This window comes from Hippichthys cyanospilos, chromosome 22 (genome assembly GCF_059441005.1).
Source record: "Hippichthys cyanospilos isolate Australia breed blue-spotted pipefish chromosome 22, RoL_Hcya_1.0, whole genome shotgun sequence".
NCBI classification, from domain to species: Eukaryota; Metazoa; Chordata; class Actinopteri; order Syngnathiformes; family Syngnathidae; genus Hippichthys; species Hippichthys cyanospilos.
In genome coordinates, this window is record NC_142390.1 from 2406559 (window position 1) to 2432298 (window position 25740).

At 44.8% G+C, this 25740-nt stretch overlaps 2 protein-coding genes across 2 annotated transcripts in view; one reads left to right on the top strand and one right to left on the bottom strand.

Annotated features, from left to right (window-relative positions):
- Nucleotides 1–1801: 1801 nt before the first annotated feature.
- Nucleotides 1802–25740, bottom strand: part of pcloa (piccolo presynaptic cytomatrix protein a) — a 30750-nt gene continuing 6811 nt past the window's right edge. The window contains 23 exon segments of the mRNA XM_088406284.1: nt 1802–3913; nt 4704–4849; nt 4995–5129; nt 5231–5286; nt 5389–5527; nt 5850–6017; nt 7262–7522; nt 8373–8601; nt 8669–8740; nt 9212–9305; nt 9716–9742; nt 10121–10251; nt 10465–10515; nt 10589–10776; nt 10832–10896; nt 10990–11098; nt 11800–11925; nt 12324–12443; nt 12446–12553; nt 14021–16088; nt 16723–18230; nt 19121–23135; nt 25310–25495. Coding sequence (XP_088262410.1) covers nt 3770–3913; nt 4704–4849; nt 4995–5129; nt 5231–5286; nt 5389–5527; nt 5850–6017; nt 7262–7522; nt 8373–8601; nt 8669–8740; nt 9212–9305; nt 9716–9742; nt 10121–10251; nt 10465–10515; nt 10589–10776; nt 10832–10896; nt 10990–11098; nt 11800–11925; nt 12324–12443; nt 12446–12553; nt 14021–16088; nt 16723–18230; nt 19121–23135; nt 25310–25495 — 10146 coding nt within the window. The 3' untranslated portion in view covers nt 1802–3769.
- LOC148405402 (troponin I, slow skeletal muscle-like) overlaps nt 3770–25740 on the top strand; it is a 46647-nt gene continuing 24676 nt past the window's right edge. The window contains exons 1-4 of the mRNA XM_088406312.1: nt 3770–3930; nt 8882–9103; nt 9221–9308; nt 11771–11883. The gene's annotated coding sequence lies outside the window, so the exon portion shown is untranslated. The remainder of the gene's footprint in view (nt 3931–8881; nt 9104–9220; nt 9309–11770; nt 11884–25740) is intronic.

Consider the following 25740-nt stretch of genomic DNA (forward strand, 5'->3'; position numbering starts at 1 on the left):
TTTATCAGAAAAAGACGATTAAAAAAAAAAATCAACCATCGAATTGAATTCGGAAGCCTCAAACATTCTCCTGCTCGGGCGCCGCCTAGTTTTTGACACATTGCTCACGACACTTCGAGTGTTGTCTTGATTGCTATCAGACGCGGACATTTTGGAGGTCACCAAAAAGAAAAAAAAAAAGCCCAAATCCCGCCTCCCGTCTGTTTTGGTATCGCCTCGTTGACATGTAACCGATACGGAGCACGCGTGTGTGATATGACATCTCGTCTCTGGACGTGGCCGGCCCGGCTCGGCCCTGCCTGCTGCCTGATCGCATTACGGTGAGGCAGAGCCATGTTGTCAGGAGCAGAAAGTTCTGGCCGGCCGGCGGCGTCCAGCGACAAGAAGCCGACTCACGGGGGGAAATCGGAGGCGATTGGACGTGAAGGCTCGGTTCCGTCGTCAATGTTAGCTTCGGGACGTTAAAGGGATCGTGTGTAAAATTTAGACGGTTTTTCATCACGGCCAGCAGGGGGTGCTGCGTTTACCATTGTCCGTAGCTAGAACAAACATGGCCGCCTCCGGAGATGTGCCACACCCCATGTAATATCATTTCATGATAACTCTACCTATGATTATATTTCAAACTTACGTTTGGTCATGAGGAACGCATTCATTTGCAAGTTTTTTTTACAATCATTTCATTTATTCCTTTTTAATTAAAAAAAAAACGGTGAAAATCTTACACACTGTCCCTTTAAAATCAAAAGCCGAGCTCTTCATAATAACTCTAGCGGACGTTACGGTTGCGTTTTCGAGCAGCATCTTTGAAGCCGACGGAGAACAAACATCTTTAGAAGTGGAGATCAGAAGAATCAATCAGCGAGAAAAAGCCAAGAAGGATGAGTGACATGGTAGAAGACATAAAAGAAAAGACAGAACAAAGAGAGATAAGAGGTTCTTTGATCCAACCGTGAGCGTTGCATTTTCCACATCTCAATGTCAGAATGACCTTCCAAGGCTGGAATATGCAAACAGTGTATTTTGGAGTTTGATCCTCACAGGAAAGATCACTTCATGGAATTTCCATTGGTGGTTTGGATTCAACAGGTGCTAACGCACGCGAAGCATCTTTAGAGTCATTTTGCCCTCTGCTGGTAGAACTAAAAATGGATGCGTACTCAAGAAATACTCCTTGGTCCAGGAGGATAGAATAATAACACTCCAGAATCTTTTTGGGGGGAAAAAAAAATCAATGAAATGTTCGGTAAACGACGTGATTTTGTCTTATTAGGTTACATCTTCTTACCCCTATTTGAAGTAGTTTTCACAGATCAATCAAATCCTTCACACAAAGTCCATTGTGAAGCGTTTGGCTTTCCGTGTTCAAACCGAAAACAATTGGCGCCATCTTTTGGCCAGCTACTGTTACGACATGTCTGTAAATTGAAGAGAAAATTCTTACCCTAACCCTAAAAGAATTCCCGATCTATTTGAATGATCTCTGATTCTTCAACACGCTTGGAAGAACCTCGAAATCTTTAAAAATAATTTAATCTTTCCCTCATACTCCAAGAACTTTCAGATCTAATTTCTAATCTCAGGATCTTCTAATCCTGCTCTACAAATATGGTAAAGACCAGCGAAAACCACCTGGAACTCAGAAGCTCTGTCGTAAACACTTTTGTAATCATCTGAAAAAAAATCTAAAACCGTAGCAAAAACCGTTGTCCTACACACTAAGAAAAGTCCTATACCAAAACCTCAAAGTCTGAAAAAGTCTCAAAGCCGCCCTCGCGCAAATGAAAAACGCAACAAGCCCTCATTTGTACTCATATTTAATATTTAGACATGGGGCGGGCAACAGCCATTTTTTTACAGCACAATTTGCATAATTTATCAATACCTCCTGTATACAATCACAAAACCATGACAGTATAGATAGATTTCTTTTTCTCTTTACTTACAAGTCGGGAGGGGAAAAAACTGGACGGTCATCATCTTTATACAGTCATCGGATATCATCAATAAATAACCCCCCCACCCCACCCACCCACCCATAACATTTTGTTCTAAGTCCTTCTCTACACGTAATTCCCTTTTTTATGTATTAATAATCATCTGGACACAAAAATAGTATGAGCCACCAAGGAAACATGCAACATCCAGTGTGAGCACATTGACAATTCTCCTGCGACTACTCAAGCTGTCCAAATGTGTGTGAATGTGCGTGTGTGTGTGTGTGGTTAGTAAACGCTGTACTGTACAATGACCAAGAGAAAAATCGAGTGAGCGCACACATTGCTTTGTTCCCTTCTTTTTTTTTTTTTTTTTAGTCCATTAAAAGACCTATTGCTCCTGAAGCCTGGTGTACTTAAAAAAAAAGTGTATTCACACACTTAAAGCTGTGTGTGTGTGTGTGTGTGTTGATATTCCTAAAGACAAACCAAATGCATTGAATGGAGAATCATTATAATGAAAATTAAGCCAGGCGTTTTTATCGGAATTCTCTGTAAATATGAAAAAAAAAATCTCTTGAGATTCAGGCCTTCTGAACTTAACTTTGTAAACAATCACGAAGAATGTGTACAAAAAAAAAAAGACACTCAATACGTACTGTAAACATACCCTTCACACAGGAATTAAATTATATCATCAATAAAAAAAAAACTTATGTAAAAATAAGCTTTAATTTAAAAAAAAGTATTATAAAGCAATTCTGTCATTTCGGCTCATTGTTACTGGAAAATGGTAAATAATTAGCCTCTCTGGGAATAAATAACATAATTGAGTGGCAATAAATAAATAAATAAAATTTAAGTCAACAAATAAAATCAAAATGAATAAATAGAGTGCGACATTATTTCACTAATAGTTTAAATCAATAAATCAATACAAATAAAATGACAAATAAATACATATGCAATTAAATGAATAAAACCATGGCATACCATTGACTGGTAAATAAATATGTCAATAAAAAAAAATCAATAAAAATGTGTAAATTCCGTTTTTGCATCAAAACGAGGGATGATGTGGTTGCCACGGTGACTTGTTGAGGTTGCATAGGAAACAATTCACCACTTTAAAAAGAACGACAACTACAAAAAATAATATTTTCTGGAACACTATGTGGAACACATTATGACCTGGATCAAACACTAACTCTCACCTTCACTTTTTTTTTTTTTTTTTTTAAACCATGAAGTCGCTTTTACATTCGAGGAGGAAAAGTGCACAAAAAAGACACAGGACAGAAAATTTTGGTGGGGCAACGAGAACGTCACAATCATCAAGACTTGATTGTCTGTGATAAAAACTCATCATATATATGTGTGTGTATATATATATATATATATATATATATATATATATATATATATATATATATATATAATTTCCTCATTCCAGCTAGGACATTTTATGTACAAGGTGTGAGTGGCACCGATATTCCAATTTGATATAAAGAAATATTCTAATAGTGTTGTCTCACATAAAATAAGGTCCCGAAGTGGAATGCTAGGTAGTGTGTGTTAGATATATGACTAAGAACCAATAAAGATTTATGCTTCCTTCTAATAAAAAAATAAGAGTCCTTACTGAGTCGTAGACAAATGCTTCCAAAAAGGTGAATGAGCATCAATGTGTGTCCCTGTATTTCGTACGACGAGCGTTTGGTACCTGCTTGTTGTCGTGGTTCCTGTTTGTTCCTGTTCCTGTTTGTTTGCATCCACCCCCCACCCTCCCCCTCCCCGCCGCCTTTGTGGGTCAATAAAATGGTACGTTCCCTCTAGGAGTGGATCTGTGCGGTGCTGACGAGCAATTTGTGCCAGCTGACCACTCTTTTGCGGAGGTCCACCTTGTCCAGCCACACGTAGGCCTCGCCGATTAGCGTCTTCTTCATGAACTTGCCGCCGTTGGACACCAGGAAGAGCTGAAAAGCAAGAGCAGGTTGTTGATTTTTTTGGTTTGTCTAATTCCCGGAGATAATTTTGACCCAAGCCTGGCTTTTAGATGTTTTTAATGAGTGATATCAAAGTAAAAGCATACAAAAAATAACACTAGGAGGCGTAAATATTGCATAGATTCTCAATACAGGTCGACTTTCAAAATGGCGTCCTGCCGTCCTTTCTAAATGCTTGCAAACGGGAAGTCGAGAGGAACACCCTATAGCGGTCAAATTTAGCCCATGTCAGACTCGTTTACGGTCATTAATAATTGGAATTATGGTCAATATTTGACATACTGAAAACCTGATTTTTTTATCATGCATTTCCCACAATTTTTGCATTAATCGTTTCAACAGCAACTCCCCAACAGGGTGCAATTGAAATTTTTGTGTTGGGATCCCAAAACGACTGGGGGGGCGCCAGCCGACAATTTATGACACTGGCAATCTTTTCAGTGACTTCAATGGCTAGTTTAGCCTGACTAATATAATGCAAAGTTCTTGCTATGTATTGTGGGACTTGTAGTTGACAAAAGGTGTTGATCCAAGAACTAAATGTTACAGGAAAGCATTTATTTAGCGAACTTTCTTTTCTCTCAAAATGACATTTCTTCTGATGTATGTATGAATAAGGCTGATGCCACTGTTTATATATGTGTTTATTTGATGATTTTAGGACCATGTCAAAGTCAGCCCAAGTTTTGTGATGATAAGGCCAGGATTGTGAAAAATCCCCAGACACCCAGGGGTTAAATTGGCAGGGAGTGAGGTTCACCTGCAGGGAGTGCCCCGCCGGGTTCATGCAGAAGCGGAAGGTCTCGTTGAAGGAGGGCTCGCGGTCGTGGCGGCACACGCGTGTCTTCTTCTTAATGATGCGCTTCTGCGTGGCGATGTTCACCACGTACAGCTTCACATAGAGGTCTGCACAGGTGGCGAGGGGGGGGGGGGGGGGGGGGTCAAGACACCACGGAAAATGACCAAATAATTTCAATTTTTCTCCATCGTGTCACAACGTGAATGTGTATTTAATTTGTTCACAGTAAGAAGGTGCTATGAAAAGTTTTACCAGGCAGGTGGTCTGCAGTCTTGAACTTGTAGGTGATATTGCGACACTGCAGAATTTCCAGGACTAAGTGGTCTCCCTCCGTCCTCACTTCCTTCTTTAGCGCAATCTTGATCTCACCCATCACCTGGGACTTACCTATGCAACAAGGACACATTTATTTGATTTATATATATATATATATATATATATATATATATATATATATATATATATATATATATATATGTTAGTCTTACCCTCAGAATCACCCATAGAAGATTTTGACCCATCAGTGCCATTTGGAATCTTTCCACTAAAAACAACAAGAAAAAAAAACATGATTTAAATATGATAAAAGTAACACATCCATATTTTAAAGTACTAAAGGCCATAGATGTAAACGTGCGGGACTCACAGGCGGGGCACCTGGAAGATGGCGCTGTCCACCTCGTTCTCGGCGTCCTCGTCCAGCAAGCTGTAAGCGCTGCCGCTCAAGCCGCTGTCCAACGAAGCCGCCGTCATGGGGGCTTCACCCGACCTGTAGCTGGCGCGCGCTAGGGGACAAGGTTAAACCGTGAGCTCGGATTTCGTCCAAGAGGTGGACATCGGACGGACAGACTGGTCATGAAAAGCACGGTCATGAAACATGGACGACAGACAAGACGTGTTAATGCACATGATGACATCAGCATTAATCTGAGTTATATATTAGTTGAAGTATCCATGGCGAAGACACACTGACTCACGAAAAAAAAAGTGCGTCTCGCTGCATGGATCTCAGCTTTGCCGTCTTCGCTGGTTTCCCTGCAGGTTAGTAGTATCCTCTCACACCAAAGGGAAGACAGGGAAGGTTTTTTTGGGGGTGGGGGGGCTCACCTCGGGTGACGTGAGGCCTCTCCTCTGACACGGCCTTCCTGAGGGTCAGGTGACGGCCGTCCGCTCTGCTCCCATTGGCCGGCGATGGCAGGGCGGGCAGCCAATCGGATTGGCCTCTCTGAATGGTGAGTACACCGACTACGCTGTGCCTCTGGCGGCCTGGGAGGCCTGTAGGTGGTCATTTTGGGTGTTTTTTTTTGGGGGGTGGGGGAGGGGGCGTTTTGGTGGTGGTCCAACCCCAGGATATAAAGTTTGTGGGCCAAAGTTGTAGATGGGAAGAGGAGGAAGATGGAAATTGAGAAGAGAGCGCCCTTCAAGTCCATGTTTTTATCAATCACATGCACAAGGGTGTGCGGCTGCTGCAGAGGTGCATTGTGGGTCCCGTAGTTTGTCAAATGAATTAAAATAAGCAAAGTGGGGATTGCATGCATAGCCTTCAGGAAGAGCCTCGGACATGTTTCGGGGAGAATATCTCAAGCGGTTTTTAACCCCTGGGATTTGTCACCCGCCTGGCCTTATGATCACCCAACTTGGGCTGAATTCGAAAGGGTCATAACATCAAATATAAATATATGTTTACTTTCAACCCTTCAAAATGTTCATTGGCATTTGCCCTATCCATACATATGTCTTTTTTTGGGGGGGGGCTACTCGTCTTTATGTACAAAAAATTGTAAAAATGCAATAATAGCAAAAGTAACTAAGCTATACATGTATATATTTATTAAATTGAAATATTACATATATATATTATCATATAAATTGATTATCATGTCATAATTAGAGTGCTATGACTTTTGAAGAAGTGAAAGGCCAGCAAATATAAGCTGGCTCCTGGCACCACACGGTGGTTCTTGGATGACAACATTTCCAATTCTGAATGGCAGTAAATGAGCCCGACATGGGCTAAGTTCGACTGATATAGGGTTTACATCTCGACCTCCCGTTTGCAAGCATTCAGAAGGGACGGCGGCGTGGTACATTAAAAGTTGTCATGTTTTGACAAGCTATGTAATTATTTAGGCTTTTTTGAATGCTTTTCCTTTTATATCACGCATCAAAAGCATAAATAAGCTCGAGTTGGTTCAAAATTTCCCCCAGGGGTTAAAGTGTAAACAAAGGTTTAAAAAAATCATATAAACACACGATAATCTGATTATTCTGCAGGATTTTTTTCTAATTTAAAGAGTTTATTTTGCTACAACTGCTCCTAGAATCTCTTGCAAAGTTCTGGCGTCCTCTAGTGGCACATTCTGGAGGTGGTGACCGTGACGTGCCAAATCAAAACTCAAGTGAACTTGGGGGAGGTCCAAAAAAAAAGTTAAATAAGAAAAAGAATCAAACTGGAAAAAAAAAGCCGATGAGTGCGAGGCGGCCATGCTGCGCTGGCGTTTATTTGCGTCTTGGTTTACTTGGCTGGAGGCGTTGCGCCGGTTGCGGTTGCTGCTGCTGCTGCGTCGGGCCTGTGTCACTCATTGTTGTTGTTACAACGCCTTGACCGTTCCCGGCGCCGCCGTCCTGATGGCGTTGTTGCCATGCGGCGCTTTTGGAGGAGCGCGGGCGCGGTTGCGGCACCTGTCCGCGGCTGGGGCTTTGGCTCCGGCCCTCGGGCGGGGACGGCTTCGACCTGCCGGGGCTACCGTGACATTTCTCGAGAGGGGGCACCTGCGTGTCTAAAACAATCACATTCACCAAATTAACGTTAAAAATATCGACGCCTAAACGGCCTGTGGTACGATACCAGTTTGAATGAACTTTTATAGATTCACCATTAGCATCGTTGTACATTTTAGAGATGCGTTTGAGAGCTCAAGGAAATTTCAAATTGTTTCAAAAACAGTTTCTGGATTCATTTGATAAAATCATGCTTCGTTTTTTTTTTTTTCGCCTTGTCCCCATGTAAACAGTATCAAAATTGGAGCATATATAGCTCATCAAAATTTCAAACAGTGCGCTGTTCAAATTTTAATGTAGAAAATACATTTATAACGGAAATGCAGGTACAAATCGAAGAATTTTTTAACTTTTCATCCTCCCAAAAATGAAAACTTGAGATTTATGCGCTTTATTATGCGCAGCTAATTATAAGATGCACTTTCTGAGAAAATTGAAGGCGTTTAGGTACGAATTATAGCGCAGGAAATTCGCTACTTGCTTATTTTTTTTTTAGACGTTCCAACACGATCAGTCACTGGAAACGAGAGGCCCCGAATTTCGTCCCGACTCATTTTCTGCCGAAACGGGTTGCGGCGCTAACGATGAAAGCGTTTTCGAGAAAGATCGATTCGGAAGATTTGGCGTTGTTAGCGGCGAGGTCAAGTCGCGAAAGAACCCAGTAGCTCGGCCATCTTTCAGCGAGTTTATATCGCGAACGCCTGGAGCGAAGCCTCGGAGCTGGGTGACCATGGCAACCAAGAAGACAGACCATGTGAAAGCAAAAAGCATGACGCCGAAGCTTACGATGGTGGGAGTGCAAACATCAAGCGGGAGGTGTGAGCGTGCGGGAACGCGCCGTTCTCCTACCCTTCGCCGGATCCGGGAAGATGCCGTGACTCCGGCTTTTAATCACCGACGATTTCGGGGAGTCCTGCTCCTGGGCGGTCTTGGGGGACGAGTGCTGCGAGGAGGATTTGGACGAAGCGTGTCGACCCTGGTGGGAGCGGCGGTGATGCTCCCCCTCGGTCTGCGCTTTGAGGGGCAGCCAACGCGGGACGTTGTCCAGCTGGGCCGTGTTGGACAGGTCGATGAGGACCTGGACAACCACGGGGAGACCAATCAAGTGAGGAACGGAAACAGGAACTGGCGCGCCGAGTATTTACCTCTCCTAGAAAATCATTGGAGGAACACTTGTCGTAATCCCACACGCTCACCTCCAGCGTCTTTTTCCGCAACTGAACATGTACAGTCAGAATTGTGTCCCGTTAGAACATTTGAAACAAAAAAAATAGTTAAATCAAATGTGAATGAAACATTTAATTGATTAGTGGAACATTTATGTAATTAATGAATTCCATCCATTTTTTTTTTTATAGCTGCATATCCTCACCTATCCCAGCAGTCTTCTGGGACGCCCTGGACTGCTTGCCAGCCAATCACAGAGACAAACAACTATTTGCGCACCCAATCACATCTAAGGACAACATAGTGTGTCCAATACACCTGCCATGCATGTTTTTGGAATGCCCGGAGAGAACCCACGCGGGCTGGGGGACAACATGCAAACTCCACACAGGAAGGCCAGGTTTATTTGAACTGTGAGTCGGATGTGCTAACCGCTGCGTCACCGAGATGCAAATGAACGTCACTTTTATTTCAAAACTGAATGCTACGTTTATTTATTAAATTCCTCCATCATTTTCTACCTGCTCCAGGTGGATATTCTTATAGATGACCGTCTGGTTCCATTCGGGGTTCAGACTCTTGCCCGCGTGCTTGGACCTCCTCTTGTTTTCAGCACTGGTAAGAAGTATATAGTAAACATTTCATTACTTACATTTAAAAACAAAAGCAAAACGGATCCATGTGACACTAGAGTGGGTGGGGGGGGGGGGGGGGGGGGTGAGAATGGACAGGATGCATATCAATTGGGAATTTGCACAATGTGGCGTGCAGCAATGGCAGGGTTGGAAAAGAGACTGCACCTTTAAACCCGGTATGTTGCTAAAGCTAAATGTAGCAATACGATTAATAAGTGTTAGCATGTTTTTGTTTTGGTTTTTTTTCGGGTAGGTTGCAGGGTTAGTTTGGTTAGGACAAGGGTGACCTATGTTTGATCGAAATGAGCAGGACCACAATTTGTTTTTTGTTTTTTTACCTTCACCAAACTGACAACCAAGAAAACAGAAATTTAAGCGTCAATCACATACCTGGCGTTCTGGACAACCATGACCTGACTGAGGGGGGGGGATCCAGCATGCATTAAATATAGAGAACATACAAAAAAAAAAAATCAATAGTCAGAGGGAGTGAGCGTGTGAAAATGTGGGTTGGGGTCTACTTTCAGTGTCAAGAGGGGATGTGGGGGCATGGCCATTTCATTAGGGACGCCTGCACCAATGAGATCCAAACAAGCGTCCCTAATGAAATGGCCATGCCCCCCACATCCCCTCTTGACACTGAAAGTAGACCCAGAAAATCAAGTGAGAAAAGTGCTCATATTTCCTATTGATTTTTTTTTTAATCATAAAACGGTAAGTGGTGAGAATATACAACAGAGACAAAAATTTGGACTTTGTTTTCAAAGATTGGATGGTAAAGATATTTGGACTTACCCCCGTCCAGGAAGGAGGTACACCTTAACAAAGGGGTCTGAGTAGCCGTTGTTGTCGCGCGGCGCCAGGTTCCGCGCCTGCAGGACGTGCACGATCAGGTTGCCCAGCTGCTTGTCGTAGTGGATTTGAAGCTGCAATGAGACCAAGCGCGATCCGGGTTTTGCTCGGACGTGGCTTCAAAGATAAAATTCCCTGACGAAACTGCGTTCCAAAAGTCATTTCATAACTTGAATCTTTCATAAAAAGAGCCACTTTTTTTTTTACATGTAAATAGCCCAATCTGTTCCATGCCTCGCAAAAGCTATCTTATCTTAAACGGGCTGATTATGAAGGGAATTGCTGACCTGTATGTCACCGCTAATTGGGTGTGACGGGGTCCTGCTTCCATCCGCGGCCTGGAAGGGAAGAAAAGCTGCTAAGACAGAAGAAAGAAAGCGACATCGGGCTTGACGTGTGAGCGGCGCTCGCCTTGCTACTGTGCCGTTTCTTGCTGACCGACGGCGAACCCGGCTGGGCGGGGCTGGAGGTGACCGAGGCGGTCGCCGCGAGGCTGGTGGACGAGGCGGTGGACGACGGGGCCTGCTGCTGGGACACTTTCTGCAGTTCGGCCGCCAGCTGCTTGGGGTCCACGCCCGGAGACCTGGGAGGCCTGTCACCTAAATGAATCCATCAGTTAATCGTCTAGTTCTGACCGCGGTACCGACCGCTTACTTTTGATTGGCTCCTGGAAGTCCAGGTGTTCGGAACCTTCGGATTCCGCCAGCATGTTGAGATCTCTGAGAGGAAAAGAAGATCCAAAGCTTAGAACTGCACAAACAAACCCAAAAAAAAAAACAACACTGCAAGATCATACTTTAAGGTGTACTTACAGTCTGACGCACAATTCCGCTTCGCTACACGAGTGGCTGACTAGACCTTGCACCTCTTCGTAGGTTTTCCCCATCAGCGGGATGCCGTTCCACTCCAGGACTTGCATTCCTTTTGGAGAGACACATTTCAGTAGCTCAAATTAAAATATGTATGTGGTTCTCACTAAGTAGTTTTGGTGTAAGCCTAAGTTGAAATTTGTCATGTTGTTGCCGTCTGAGTGAAATTTCAGCTCCCTAGTCTTTTTCAATGCCTTCCTTTTCATGTGAAATAACTTGATGTAAAGATCAATAGGTTGGACGAAATACAACACAATATTTAACCTCGGTAAAATCTTTGCATCGTAGCCAAGTTCAACAGCCAAAAAAACAAACCCACAGCAGCGAAAACACACCCGCGTGTAAAGACACTGCACACATGATTGTTGTAGTTATTCGCACGGCACGGCAAAGCCAGGCCGTCAAGACTTACACGACCTGAAGCAGCTCATCAGCATCGTCCTCTGCTTGCGTCGCACTGCATATATCGCACACAAATCAGCCATACTTTTGCCATTAAGCCACGAATTTGAGCAATAAAGCTGAAACGTTTGAAGTCATACTTTGCCAAATCTAAATAGCGCAGCTATGAACTGAAAGTCATTCCAGGTCATTAAGCCTCATCCATATCATAAATCTAGCCGAAAAAATAACAAGATGAACAAAGCTGGTATGAGTGAAAAAGGTCCCTACGTTCAACAATCTAAATTGCACAGTTATGAACTGAAAGTCTGGTTTATTTTAGGCAAGCACGATTGGACGCAAGGTGCTCACCTTCCAGGATCTTCCCAGTTTGTTCCGCGGCTCCACCAGGCAGCACTTTGGCAACGTAGGCTCCGATCTCTCCGTGACCACCAGGTACCTCCTTCCCACCCACGACACGAATACCCAGTCCGTTCCCTAGCAAACAGAAAGATGTCACACATACGAGCACAAAAAAAAAAAGTGTCTCAAACGGTCCATGTGTTCATTACGTAACAGCGAGTGTGAGGCCATTTGAGCATGGCGACGACTGACGGTCGTGGAGCTGAGCCAAACAGAATGGATGCCAGGAAATGAAACGTCCGCTTTGCGCTTAAAACCAATTGACAAAGAATAACGACGGGTAAAAATTCTTGCCAGTTTAAAAGACTGCGTGTAGTCAAACTGATCCAGACAAACCTCGCCGTCTGTGTCCCTCCCCCTGTCAGTCAATTGCCTTGCATGTTTCTTGGACGGTTCGAGCTCGTTCCGTCAAAATGTTATACCTTGCACTTGTGCAGGTGTGATGATAATCAAGGCTATCGATCTATCTTTACCTGACACGCTGCGATCTTTGGGATCCCTCTTCAGCTTGACCCTGAGGTGAGGGAAGGGGTAGTATGGACCTTTACCCTGTGGCCCACACACAATAATCAAATAACGATACAAATTCAGATGCAGGCGACAGATTTTTGGGGCGTCACCTGTCTTTTTTCATGTCCGTTCTCCAAGCGTCCATCCCTGGGTTTGTCGAACCAGTCGGTCTCCTCTCGTCTCAGGTGGTAGGCTTCAGCGACAAAGAAGGAGAGGCAGTCTGAGAACGATTGCCTCGGGATATCCTCAAATAAACGCATGAAGGTTAGGTTTTTTTCCGTTTTTTTTCTGTGGACCACCTACATTTGTGAATAATGGTTCTGACGGTGGTTCCCGGGAGCCCCACAGTCTTGGAAATGTTGCAACCTTTTCCAGACTGATATCATTCAGTCACGTTTTTCCCATTTCTTTATCTATGACAGTTAATGTTGAGCATGTATGCATTAGTCATTTTTTCGAATCTGTTCAAAAAAATGGCATGCTTCCACTGCATTTCGAAAATTCCTCATATTCATTTCCTATGGAAAATTTCCACCCCTTTGCAATCTTAAAAAAAGCCTTATGCTTTATTATTATTATTTTTAGTTGACTATAAATCCATGTTATGTACTGTTTGTGTATATTGTTGTGTTAAAGTTATATAAAAAAAAAAATGGAGTTCCCAAATCGGATGAAAACAAGTAGAGTTTGATGCTTAATTGCTTCTCCATAAACACAATATTAACTCATTAACACCATTACTCTATAGCAGACCATTTAAAACTGGAATTTTGACGTTTATAACGATCAATGGCGGTTATTGCGTTTATATTAAATAGTAGAGTAAGACCTATACAAAATCTTTAAGTATTATTCCATGTAAAATGTTTACTGTATTATTAGGCTTACAGCATGAGACCAATGAACAACTAAAATACATTTTAAGAATATAATACAAACCGTACAAAACTTGAAGAGGATACGGCGTACAATATTCAGTAAAAAACAGTTTTTACACATCGTGGTATTTTCTCAGTCAGCTTTTTGATGTGGATGAAGTTTTCTGAAGTGCAATTACATTCAGTTCACAGCTTTGAAATTTAGATTCTTCAAAGTAGGCATTGCTTGTCCTCTTGAAGTGTTCGAAACCATCTGAATTTGAAGGTGTTTCCACATCTTTAATGGTACTGTACATTCATGCAATTAACAGAGACATGCAAAAAATAAATTTATTAGTGCTTTAAACAGACATGCAATTCACTGAAGGGGAACAGAATGCTGGGGGATTAAATCGAGGTTTTTTACGCCTCACAAGAGCGACCATGACCACTTTCCTAGTGTCAAACATTTCAAAGTGTCAAAAAGACAAAAACGAGAATCCCGAGACAACGCGTGCGTTAGTTAGATCGCTATTTGAGAAGAACACCACCCACACAGTCACACTAAGTTATGCCAACACTTTACATAATATCGGAAGTACAGACATGCATTAGTTGAAACATTCGCGCATGCTTTATAAGACGGCGAACAAGACGTGCAACGTTTTGATTAGTGTTAGAAGAAGCAGCAAAGAAATGCAGATTTTCACAGCGCCTAAACAATCCACCGAGTGGCGGCCAATGCATGCAAAAGCAAATCATGAATAAGAACAGAAAGGTAGTAAGACGGTTCCGTTTGTTACCTTCGCTATCTGACATGGTGCCTTGAAGGTCATCCATCAACACATAAGCCCTACCCCTGCTCGGTTCCTCCATGATGTGCTGTTGCTGCGAGTCCTGCAAGGACAAGCAGGAACCGAACTGGTCCCGAGAATCGGCGGAGATGGGCGGCAAAGGCCCGGCGGAGGCGCGGGCCATGCCCATGGGCTGCCCGACGGGGCTCAGTGGACTTTCTTCCTCAGAGTTCTGAGCCACTATGGGGATTCTCCCACGGCCGCTTTGCACAATGGGGAGGCTGGTGGGTTTGGTGCGACCAGAAGGGGTTTGGAAGCCCGGTCCGTCTGTGGAGACTTCGCCGTCCCCTTTGAGTCTCAGCGAAGAGCTTGAAGGGTCTCTTTTGATCGACAGGTCTAAGCCATAGCAAGAAGTAGGCCTGGATGACGGTCTTGAGCGACTGCCACTTGGGTAGGCAGGGTCCAGTCCCAAGGTCTGACCTAGATTTAGCGAACCAGCCAAGTTAGCCCCCAAGGTGGACCCCAAGTATTTTTGCTGCTCTGCGATATTCTTACGAAGACCAAAGGTAATCTCGTCCTGCATGAGCCGGCTGGATCTTGGGGAGCTACTGGTTGAACCTAAATAGCTTGTGTAGTCCATGTCCAAACCTCTGCTCTCTGTAATTGAAGAGTACTTGGAGGAGATCTTAGGCTCCATCAGCGGAGTCTTGTGTTTTTGGTATAACATTGATGCCGGGAGTTGTTTGGCAGCCTGCTTCTCGAGTGTCAGCCGACTCATGCTGTATTTGTCGGATTTCGGGTAGTGTCTTTGGGAGTAACTGGAGATGCTGGAACTCGGAGTATAGTAGTGTTGGGAGAGGCCAGTCAGGGGGTCTAAACTTTCTGTCCCACCCGTGCTTCTCCTGAACTCTTGCTTGAGCTGCTGTTTCAAGAGCTTCAGTTCATAGGGTTCCTCCATTGGATCTTCTTCATCAGGGGTTTTTCCATAGGTATGCAGTCTGGAGGTGGATCCAAGATAGTCAGTGGATCCGAGGTCAGCAGCACTGCGTTGAAGGAGCTTCTCTGCTTTGGCTAGCTCTCTCTCAGCGAGACTGTACGATGATGACAAACCGGAGGAGCCCTTAGCTAGTTCGGCTGCGTCTTCCAGGAGCAGGTAACTCCTAGGCGTGTGGTGATCAATATCGGAGTAGAAAGAATCAGAGACAGCTGACAGGGGACTACCTGCTATACTTCCCACATCCAAGGCTCTGAGGTCGAGGTGGTTGCCGTATTTGTCATATTTCACGCCGAGGTAGGGTGAGGATGTGGGATCAGGCTGACGGCTTATGACATCGTATTTGGTAGCATCCAGTTCGGAGAGAAGAGCTGCTTGTCTGGCAGCTTTCTGCTGCAACAGGAGCATCTGCTGGTAGCTTTGCTGTTGGGAGCTGGTGAGCGAGGGCACAGAGGAGTACATAGAATGAGACTGGTAAGACTGGGGGTTCTGATACAGGGACTGCTGGTATTGGCTTTGAGGATATTGGTACTGGGAGTATTTTCCGTATTCGTGTTTCGTTTGAGGCGGGACAAAGTCTTCCAGTTCTGACTGAGGAGCTGTCCTGGGACGTTCAAGACCATGGCTTTCAATTTCCTCGTCCTCACCGTCACCCGGATCACCTCTGGTCTCCCGAATGTTGCTAACCTCACTATCAGACATATAATCTCTATCTTCTGCCACGCCCTGTAAATAAGCCCGTTCTCTCTTCTCTCGCTCCTTCAGAAGTGCGCCTTTCCTCCGATTAATACCCATCTCCAGGTACCTCAGCTTGGCATCAATCTCCTTCTCCTCCTCATCCAGCTCTGCCTGTCTTTTGCGGAGTTTGGATGATTCACGTTCCACTAAATCAAGCTCGCGATCTATGTCCTGCAGAATCTTGGCGCGCGCCATGTTTGAATTGCGGCACATTCTCCGACGAGCAGAACCGGTGCTATATGCTGTCTGGCCGATGGCTGTCGACTCGTCTTCTGATGGGGGGTTGGGCAGAGTCCTCTTGACCTTCTTTTGGGTGCCAGTGGGTGTTCCACCTGAACCCTTCCCCTGGAAAACAAAAGTGACATATGTATTTGGAGTCTACCCAAACCCCTTAATTTCATACACTTTCTTTTCAATTTCAACCTTTTGGCTGCTGGGAAATTAAAGTTGAGACCTTAAGGAGGTTGTTTTCGTACAAATCCCAAATGGATGTCTGCCTAAAATTTGTATCGTCAATAACTCAAAACGTTGGCAACATGAACATGGTTTTGTGAAAATGCATCATGTATACACACACACACACACATATATATATATATATATATATATATATATATATATATATATATATATATATATATATATATATATATATGTATACTATCAAAGCTATGCATTTTGTAGTCTTCCTCTAGTGCTAAGAGCTGTAATTTATTCACAGGGATAATTTCACAGCTGAATATGTTCCTGCAAGCTCAGCGTTTTCTTTTTATGTATGAGCTAGTCAACGGTGAGCTACATTTGACTTTCAAACCAGATGTAAGCCAGGAGCAAAAAGACCGCAAAAGAGGACATATTCGCCACAATCAAAGCTGCAGTATGAATACCTCCGGCTTGTAAAATGTATGATATTACATTAGAAACGCTAAGAAACTCGACTAGCATTAACACAGGAGGAATGAAACAGAGGTATACTCACAGTCTCAGCATATTGGGTGCCGGATGTCGCCCTTTCTTCTCCACTTGGACTGATAGATTTGGGATCAGACATAGATCTCTGCATGGGCTTTGTTCCCCTTGGACTTCCTGGATCTGGGCTTCCCTTGAGTTTTTGAGGGCTTTTATCACCCAATGATTTTTCATAAGATACAAATTCAAGCGATTTGCTTGGGGAAATGCAAGGTGACAAGGGAGAATAGAGCATGTTGGGAGATTTAGGGGGTGTTTGAAGCGCGGAGGACTCAGTTCTGAGGTGGGGAGAAAGGCCGATCTCCAAGGGTCGTTTCTGTGGCGAAGTTCTTTCCGAGTCGGACAGTTCCATTCTTGTGCCCATCCTGATGTTTCCATCTGTATCCGTTTGTATAGAAATCTCAGTGTGCGCTTGTAAGGACATGTCCGCGTGTCCTCCCCGGTCCCCCCGTGCGGTGCGTGGCCGATTCTGTCGACTTCTCTGAGCCTCCCACTCTTCCTGATCTTCGTCATCTGTCTGCACACAACTGTCAACACTCTTTTTGATGCTTTTCTTTTTCCTCCCCGCCGCGTAAGCTTTGCTGACCGTCTCGTCCTCTTCGTCTGTTTGGCAACCGCTGTCTGTGATCTTTCGTGACAGCACGGTGCCATCGGGGCCCAAGACGATGGCCTCTTGGATTCCATTCCCGATCATCTCTCCACTTGGATACATCTGCCGAAGCTTTTGCTCTTCCAGTTGCATGCGGAGTTGTTCCTGGAGTCTTTGAATCTGCTCAAGCTGCTGCTGCTGCTGAGCGTACGTTTCCTTTTGCATCATGAGATGAGCTTGTCTTTCCTCTTCTTGCTGGGTCAAAATCTGCTGCTTCATGACCTGCAGCTCCTCCAATTCCTTCTGTACCAGCAGCTGCTCTTGCTCGCGAAAACGTTGAATCTCCTGACGTTCCCATTCCAGCTCCTCGGCCAGGCGCTGCTGCTTGAGTTTTTCCATCTCAAGCCTTTCTCGCTCTGCCTGATACTGGCCATCCCCTGGGACCATGGGTGAGGAAAGAGCCTCCAAGGAGGCGGCTATTGCCTCAAGAGATTCATCCGTGTAGTCAAGGGATAAGGAGGTGGTTGCTGTGGTGACGGCGTTCCCAGATGGGTCCTCTTTGGATGTCTCCAGGTTGAGAGGGACGTTGGCTTGCTCATCTGCCGTTGTGATGGAGACGGTGGACAAAAAGCTGTGAGATCGTGTCAGCGGCAAATTCTGAATGTCCGACAGCGATGGCATGGTGTCACTCGTATGCATACTTGACTGAGTGTTGTATGATGTGCAAAAGATGGATCCTGGCTGCGTTGTTATTGCATATGTGGATGGGATTGGTGCAGCAACAGAGGAATAAACCACCCCATTGGATGATCTTAGCACACTACTTGTACCAAAGAGAGTGCCAACACCACTTGTTACTCTCGCCTGAGAATAAGGAGGAATTGTCATTCCTGCGTAAGCCCCTTTCTTGGAGTAGTCCACGGCATCACCTGTTCAAAACATTTAAAAATAAATGTCAGTTGAGCAAATATCATATACTCAATCAAGCACTGTATTTTTCGGACCGTTAGACTCAATTTAACGGGAATATTTTCTCACACTTTACAGTTGGATATTTTCTTTTCATGTTGTCATCTTGAATTCAATTTGCTTTCTATGATATTTGCACTCTCATTCATATCTGCCTTCTATTTGCTTGTTTGTGTGTATGTTTTTGTCATAACAGAACAAAACGACTTTTGCCCCGAGGGCCACGAAGGTTTCTAAAATTGGACAAAAGGGCTGGGCCAAAGAATGCGGGATATCTAGGAAACCCGTGCCTTAGCATCACAACAGTATTTTCCAAATTCCATATATTTAATTAACTATTCATTGAAAAGACTGTTACAACAATCAGAAATTAAGTTAACAAAATACAGCTTTTTTTTTAACTATTTTAAAGCAGTGATTGTTCCGTTATCCTTCAGAATATTAGTCCCTAATATGGTACAATTAAAATAAATTGTTTACAACATAACAGTACGCAAAATTATTTTGCCTAATGTATGGAATCATTTTAAAACAGGCCTATTCGTAGTTTTGGCGCCGAATAATATGGTACGCCCAGTGGTCCGTAAAATACGGTAGATCTCGTGAGTCATTCCTTACCCAAAATAGAAAGTGATGGAAAAAAGGAGAAAAATAAACAATCCAAAGTACAAAAAATACAAAGTGCATGCAGGCACAAAAATCACAACAAAAAAAGGAAGAAATGGAAGAAAAAAAAAGTACTTCCATGCAAAAAGAAAGAGGAAAAACAAAAACACATGCTAGCCATGGATGAGTGGTAGCAGTTCGAAATGACATTTAAGCGACAGGTCTGCAATGTCACTGCACTGACCTGCATCAGAAATCTTCGCAGAGGAAAGATCTACGGCACCATCTGTAGTACCACTGAAATTATAGCTGTTCTTACTCTTGTAAACAAACAAACCAGCTTCTGCCAGGTTGGTGTCCGACATTGAGGGTTTAATTCCCCCAAAGCCCTTCATGCCATAGGACGAGCGGTCGTATTGGTAATGGTCATCGCGGTATCCGAAACGGTCTTCGGGGAGAGGCGCGGCGGGCTGCTGTGAGGTGCAGCTTCCTGCGAACGGGAGCTTATAAACGACATCGCAGCACACGGCTCTTTTCCCTGCAGTCAGATCTACTGGTTTGCTATCATCTTCTGTGATGACAGCTGTGACGACCTCTGTTGAAATAGCGTCCACCGATACTAGAGTATTGAATGGCTTTGTCGTGCTCAGGTCAACGGCTCCTGCCACAGACGTGGTGCTTGTCGTTAAGCCGTTAGCAACGCAACCAGCGACGGTACTGGGTGCCATGGTTACAGGTGGCGTTTGGAACGTTCCACCGCCCGTGCTTGATCCAACTGTGAGATTTATGGGAATCTCGCCAAAGTGAGTGGGAGGCTGAGAATCCACAGACCGGTATACAATTTGAGAGACAGGTTCAAATGCTTTATTCTTCGTTAACTGGAGGGGGATTGAAGATACTTGAGCGCTTTCTAAACTGTCACACCTTTGGATTGTAGCAGAACATGTCACAATGGTGATACTGTCAGTCATGATTGAGAAAGTGGAGGATTCGGAACTCAGGTTTACGACAGGTGACTGTACCGCGCTGCTCTGTCGACTGACATCGGTTGCAAAAGGCTGCCGTCTAGAATCCGGGCCGGCAGACAGATCCACTCCATTCGTGTGCGACGCCGCATCGGACTTCACAGTCCTGAGGTCCACCACCTCACAAGGCAGCGCCGCATGTCCATTCTGTGCGGGTAATTGAGTCTTTGGTTTCTCCAATGATATCGGTATCCCGGTTGCCCTCGGAGCCGGCACAGGTGGCGGCGTCCGTTCATGAACAACAGAGACGGTGGTTCTTTGGACCTCTGTGGTAACCACTTGAGAGATTAGGTTTGGCATGACCACGGGAGGCTGCGCGGAGGCCGATACTGCCTCGATGATGTGGCAAGAGCTTGAAACATGCTTTTCAGGGCCACATATCTCCTGATTCTCAATGGATTCTGTCACTCGGGTGTAAGCCAGAGGCACCCGAGTTGTATGAGGTGGTGTTGACTGCTGATATGAATGCGGTTGACCCTGCGTTGGGTGATAAGATGAGGGCTGAGTTTGGTGGGCAGTAGATGCTGGGCCGGGTTCAGAGGGGGCTTGGGTTGAGAGACTGTTTACTGGAGAGCTTGGCTGGGAAGGGAGTGTGATAACCACATATGTGTCACGGAGGCTACTTGCGTATCTGGGAGAAGAAGGAGACTTTGGCGAGGGCTGAAAGGGTTTGCTCTCAGATGAAGGGCTGAGATTCAAAGCTATTTCAGTGGACCCTGTGGGAAGTACAGTGGGTCTTGATGGGTGCGAGCCATGAGCAGGGGAGGACGGCTGTGAGCAAGGCTTTGGTGCAATGGGTGGTTTGACACCATGCCCTTGTCTGTGGCTTTCACCGACGCCGGCAGGAATGGATGGCTTTGGGGGTACAGGAGGTGGAACATGAGGTTTGTATGTCGGAGTTACTGACTGTTTAGAAAGTGAGGTTGTGGTCACTGACTCTGGCCTGACCGGTGCAGCTGAAGCCTGGGGTGGCAGTGGAACTGGCGGTTTCCTGGGAAAGACTGTGGGCTTTTGTACGGTAGGGGGAGGCAATGGTGATTCAACGGGTGCATCTGCTTTTTCCTGAGAATTAGCCCTACGCAAGACATTTGGCTTAGGAGGGATTGGTGGGGCAGTCGAAACTATGCTTGGAGTGCTGTGTGCATACTGGGGGACGGTAGGCAAGACGGTAAAGTTTGCAGGTACAGGAGCAGATGTCAATGAAATTGCACTTGATAGGTCTACAATGTCAGCCTGAGATGCTGTAACAGGGGTGGGTGTTTGCTGGTCTAATGCGGATGATGGAGACGTGGTTGAAGCAGATATAACAGTTTCCTCCTCTTTTTTAATCATACTCTCTTCGTCGGAGGACAACTCTCCTGAGGAACACTGTGTGACTTTTAAGTCCGGGATTGGGTGAAGCGCCCTTTTAGATGAAGTGGTTTCGACTTCTGGGTCTTGCGGAACAGGACTTGATCCCGGGCTCAAGACCTTTTTCATGAGTTCTTCATATGCGCTTTCAGCATCCAACAATGGTTTTCCGTCTTTCCCCATTGTTACCGTGGTAACTTTGGGAAGGGTATTCTCTGCGGGCTGTAAGACAATTTCTGGGTTTGTACTTTCTTTTTTCGGTTGCATGTTTTGGTATTCTTGTTCGAGTTTCATAAATTCCTTTCTTTTCTTAATCATGTCCTCATAGACTTCATCTGGTGAGCGCAGCTTCTTTGGCTGGGTAGGAACGCTGATCTTTTCCGCGTCTCCCAAATCATCTGTTGAATTATCTATGACAGATGCATAAGCATAATCTTCAATCAGCATGTCTCCATAAAGAGCCTCTTTTTTGGGCTGAAAGTCAACATTTTCAACAGTAGGAGACTTAGCCCTCAGTATTATCTCCTCATAAGCTTCATCAGCGGATCTGAGAGTTTTTCTTTGCGATTTGTCTTTGTTTTTATCTTCTGTTGGAGAATGTAGTGACACAGATAAGGGCAATTGATATGTTTTCTGCACCGCGACAATCTTTGCAGCGTTGATTTCAAACCCTTCGGTGTCTGAATCTATGCTTGGGGAGAAATCAGAGCAGGATGAACGTCTGATCTCTTCCATTTCCGCTTCCTGCCTCAGTTCTTCTGTCGGTGAGGCGTCTTCGATAGGCGAAAGGTTGCTGGGGGGCGTCATTGAACGGTCACGCCTCCGCTGGCCTCGAACCTCTTCTTTGTCTCGCTTCGACTTTTTACCTGCGCCACGCTGTTTTTCTTGCTCCCTGAGTAGCTCCTCTTCTTCCCGCAACTCTTCCTCCTCTGAAGAGTCTTCAATAGTGGGCAGCATTTGCCCAGGTTGTCTGTGTTTGGCTTTCCTGTGTTGCTTGCTCTCACTGGAGCGAACATGGCTCGGACTACTGTCACTGTCTTCATCCAGCGAGGACAGCGATGTCGGTGATGTACCAGGAGTAAAACTGGATGCGTGTAGGCTTGACGACCCCTCCCCTTTGGAACGATCATCTGGTGAATCCGTCAAACATTCCATCTCTGCTTCTATATCAATTTGAGTGACACACACGGGGCTGCTGGTTGTATTCAGCTCCATGGCTTGAAATTTGCGAACGGCAGTACCGCTTTGACGATCCTCTTCTTTGAGTTTCGGCGGATCAACTTCGACGGCTTGCCCTTTCTCCAAAGGTCTTTGCAGCTCTTTATCTTCTTCATCGTTGGGACTTATAGAGTCCTTCTTTGATAACCGCTTGGTTTTTCCTGACGCGCTCCTCTCTACAGGCTCTGTTTTCTTTTGATCCATTCTTTTCCTCTCATCTTGTCGAATCTTCTGCCGAATGAGGTTTTCCTCATCGGACGGTGAGGCGTCCTCATTTTCGCTCATTTCTATGATCTGTTTGCGGATGAATTCCTCGTCATCTCCTGACATGGGGCTCTCTTTACTAAAACTTTCGCTGCTATCATCCAGTGAATCCACCCTGACGTCTAGCGGCACCAGTAGCTTTATCTTTGTGTTACTTTTCTTAACATCTCTGTCGTCGTCCGAGCATGGAGAGTCAGGAGAAAGGGAAAGCACCTCTAGTTTACGTCTGTTTTTTAGTGTGTCTGTTTCTTTTTCTTTCTCTTTATCATCCTTCACTTGCGCTTCAAGAATGGGCAGGACTGTGCTTTCCAGTTTGGCCAGGTCAGACGGGCTGGTTGGACTGCCCTCCTTGGCGGCACTTTCTCTGTCCCCAGACTTTTTCAAGGTCTCCAACTTCTTCACCTGTTGGATTTAAATATGATATTAATGGGATAATAAACAAAGAACTTCTATGTCGCTCATACCTATCGTTTTGTACAATATATCACTACCACGTACATGAACAACTAGCCTCCACTAATTAAGCTAAACACTATGGTCACCTCGGGTAGTGTATCTTCATCACACTGGTCGGCTTGAGACTCAGGTGTAGACTCTCTTTTCTCCATCAAACTGGCAACATCTTTCATATCTGCAGTAAGTTCACAAACTGCAGTGGCTCGTATTTGGGGTTCTACTGTGGGGGTTGAAGGAGCTAATACAGCCAAGTTGGTATTTTCAGACTCGAGTTGTGTGGTTGTGTTTGTGTGTGGTAATGTGCTTTTCCTCCCTGCGTGAGTCTCAGCAGTGCCATCTTTGTCACCAACTGTGCTCACTTCTGATGTGAAAATAGATTCCTGGATATTGCCTGTGTCAGGTAATGAGCCAACCTTATTTTTGTTTGCCTCCGTTTTAATGTCTTTTCCCCCATTAAAATTGTCAAGTGGCTGCTCCTGCCTGCTCATTAAATGAGAACAAGATTCTGTATCATAAGGGACGGCAAGATCCTCGACTTGTGTCTGATTCTGAAAGGGCTCTTGAGTTTTGACCTTTTCTTGCCCATCAGAATCTGGCGACACCATTTTGTCGAAATCTTGATCTTCGGACAAAATATCTCTAGGTGGCTGCCGCTCCTCATTTGGCATTTCACTTTCAGATTCAACGAGAGCTTTTTCTGATTCTGTGGACCTCTCCGGGAACGAGTTTGTTTGAACATGGCTTTCGTGAACAGGAGGTGGATTATCATTTGTTCCTGAGACTTTCTGTTTAGGCGTAACTCCACTATGGCTGTCACCGAGGGTTTTTTCAGAACTTTCTAATTCTTTTTTGTCTACTGGACCAATGTTTTCTGTTTCAATAGAATGTTCTAAAACCAACTCTGTCTCACTAAGAGGTTTCTGCTCTTTTACCTCCTGAGTTTTCTGTTCTTCAATGGAATTTATCATCTCAGCGTTCACCTCAGAAACTCTATTTTCATGAAGTGTTGCCTCTTTAAAACCAGCGCCATCACATTTTATCTCAGCATCCATCTCCTTGTTTTCACTAGTTTGTTCTTGGACACTCGTCGCCTCAGGAGTGTCTTTTAAAGTTTCTGGCTCAGTTGAATTTTCCTGACTACCTTTGACGCATACTTCCTGATCAGGAGTTTTGTCTAAGGTGTTATTCAATGCTTTTTCAAAAGGTGTCTCATTCGAAGAAGACTTAGTTTCTGGCTCAGGGTGTCTACTGGTTTCTTCTGAGTTTTCTGAGAATTTGTGTTGTAATGTATCAGCCTGACTTTTCTGCTCGGGACTTGAGTCAGGTGGATTAGCAACTCGTGTCACCGGGGGTTTTATGCATTTCGATGCATCTGACTGTATTTCATTCTCCATCTTGTCATGTTTGGCGCCCGCAATTTCAGATGGAGCTGGTACATTTTCAATGACTTCATCAGAGGGATGAGAAGTATCTTCTGCAGTTGATTCAGTTACTACATTTTCAGTCTCAGTTTTTGTGCTTTTATTCACGTTTAAAGCAATGTCTACCGTCTCCGTTAAAGTCTGAGCTGTTGCCTCTGTTGAATCAACTAGCTCGCTCCCTATTTCTTTTATCACATGGGATTCTTCCGCCGAATCCATTTGAGTGGTGATTTCCTGCGTGACCGAGACGGGTTCAGGCTGAATTTGGCTCTCTGTCAAGGGATGTATACTCTCAAAAGTGTGATTTTTATCTTTTTCTACCTCAACGGGCATCTCATCAAAACTCGTATCCGGCATCTGAACCTCGCAGAGGTTCTCTACTACTTGAAAATTCTTTCCCGCAGTTACCTCGCTGACAAATTCACTCTGTGCTTGATGGTTATCTCCAGGCGGCTCCGACGCGGGTTTTGTATCAATCGAGCTACTCTGCTGGAGCTGCTCAATTGCTGGGATTTCCTGTGCTACTTCGGCAGGGCTCTCTTGCCGCCGCTCTAGAATTTCAGCTACACCGGGAGCTTCGCTTTCAGAGACGTCTGGAGAATGTTCGGACATAAGCTCGGCTGTTAGCGCCTGCTCTGAAGCGCCAACGGTCTGCGGTTCATGGTGATGGTGTGATGTTGGTGTAGGTGTGGCTGCTACCTTGGTCTCTGGGGCAGGCAGGGTTGGGTGCGCTGCTGCTGATTCTACTACAATGGGTTCGTTATCTACAGCAGCAGGGGGAGGGATGGAGGAGGGGGCGGGAGCAGGAGCTGTTTTCTTCAGGGAAGCCGTGTCGTCCAGCTGACCGGCTCTTTTCGTCTGACAGTTAAGGCAAAGCCATTCACTCTGAAAAGAAAATGAGAGAAATTTTAACGTTAGTCACGTCTTGGATTAAAATCCGCACGAGTCCACCTTTCAACAACTTCAAGTACATTTTCATTTTATAGTCGCTGCCTCCTTTCATGTCGTAAATGTACCGTTTCTTCTGTGAGATTAGGTCTGGTTTTCATCACTCGTGTATGAATTTGAAGCGTCAAATAAAAGAAACGTGAATACAAAGACAAATAGTATTTTCAGACGTTTTTGGTGAT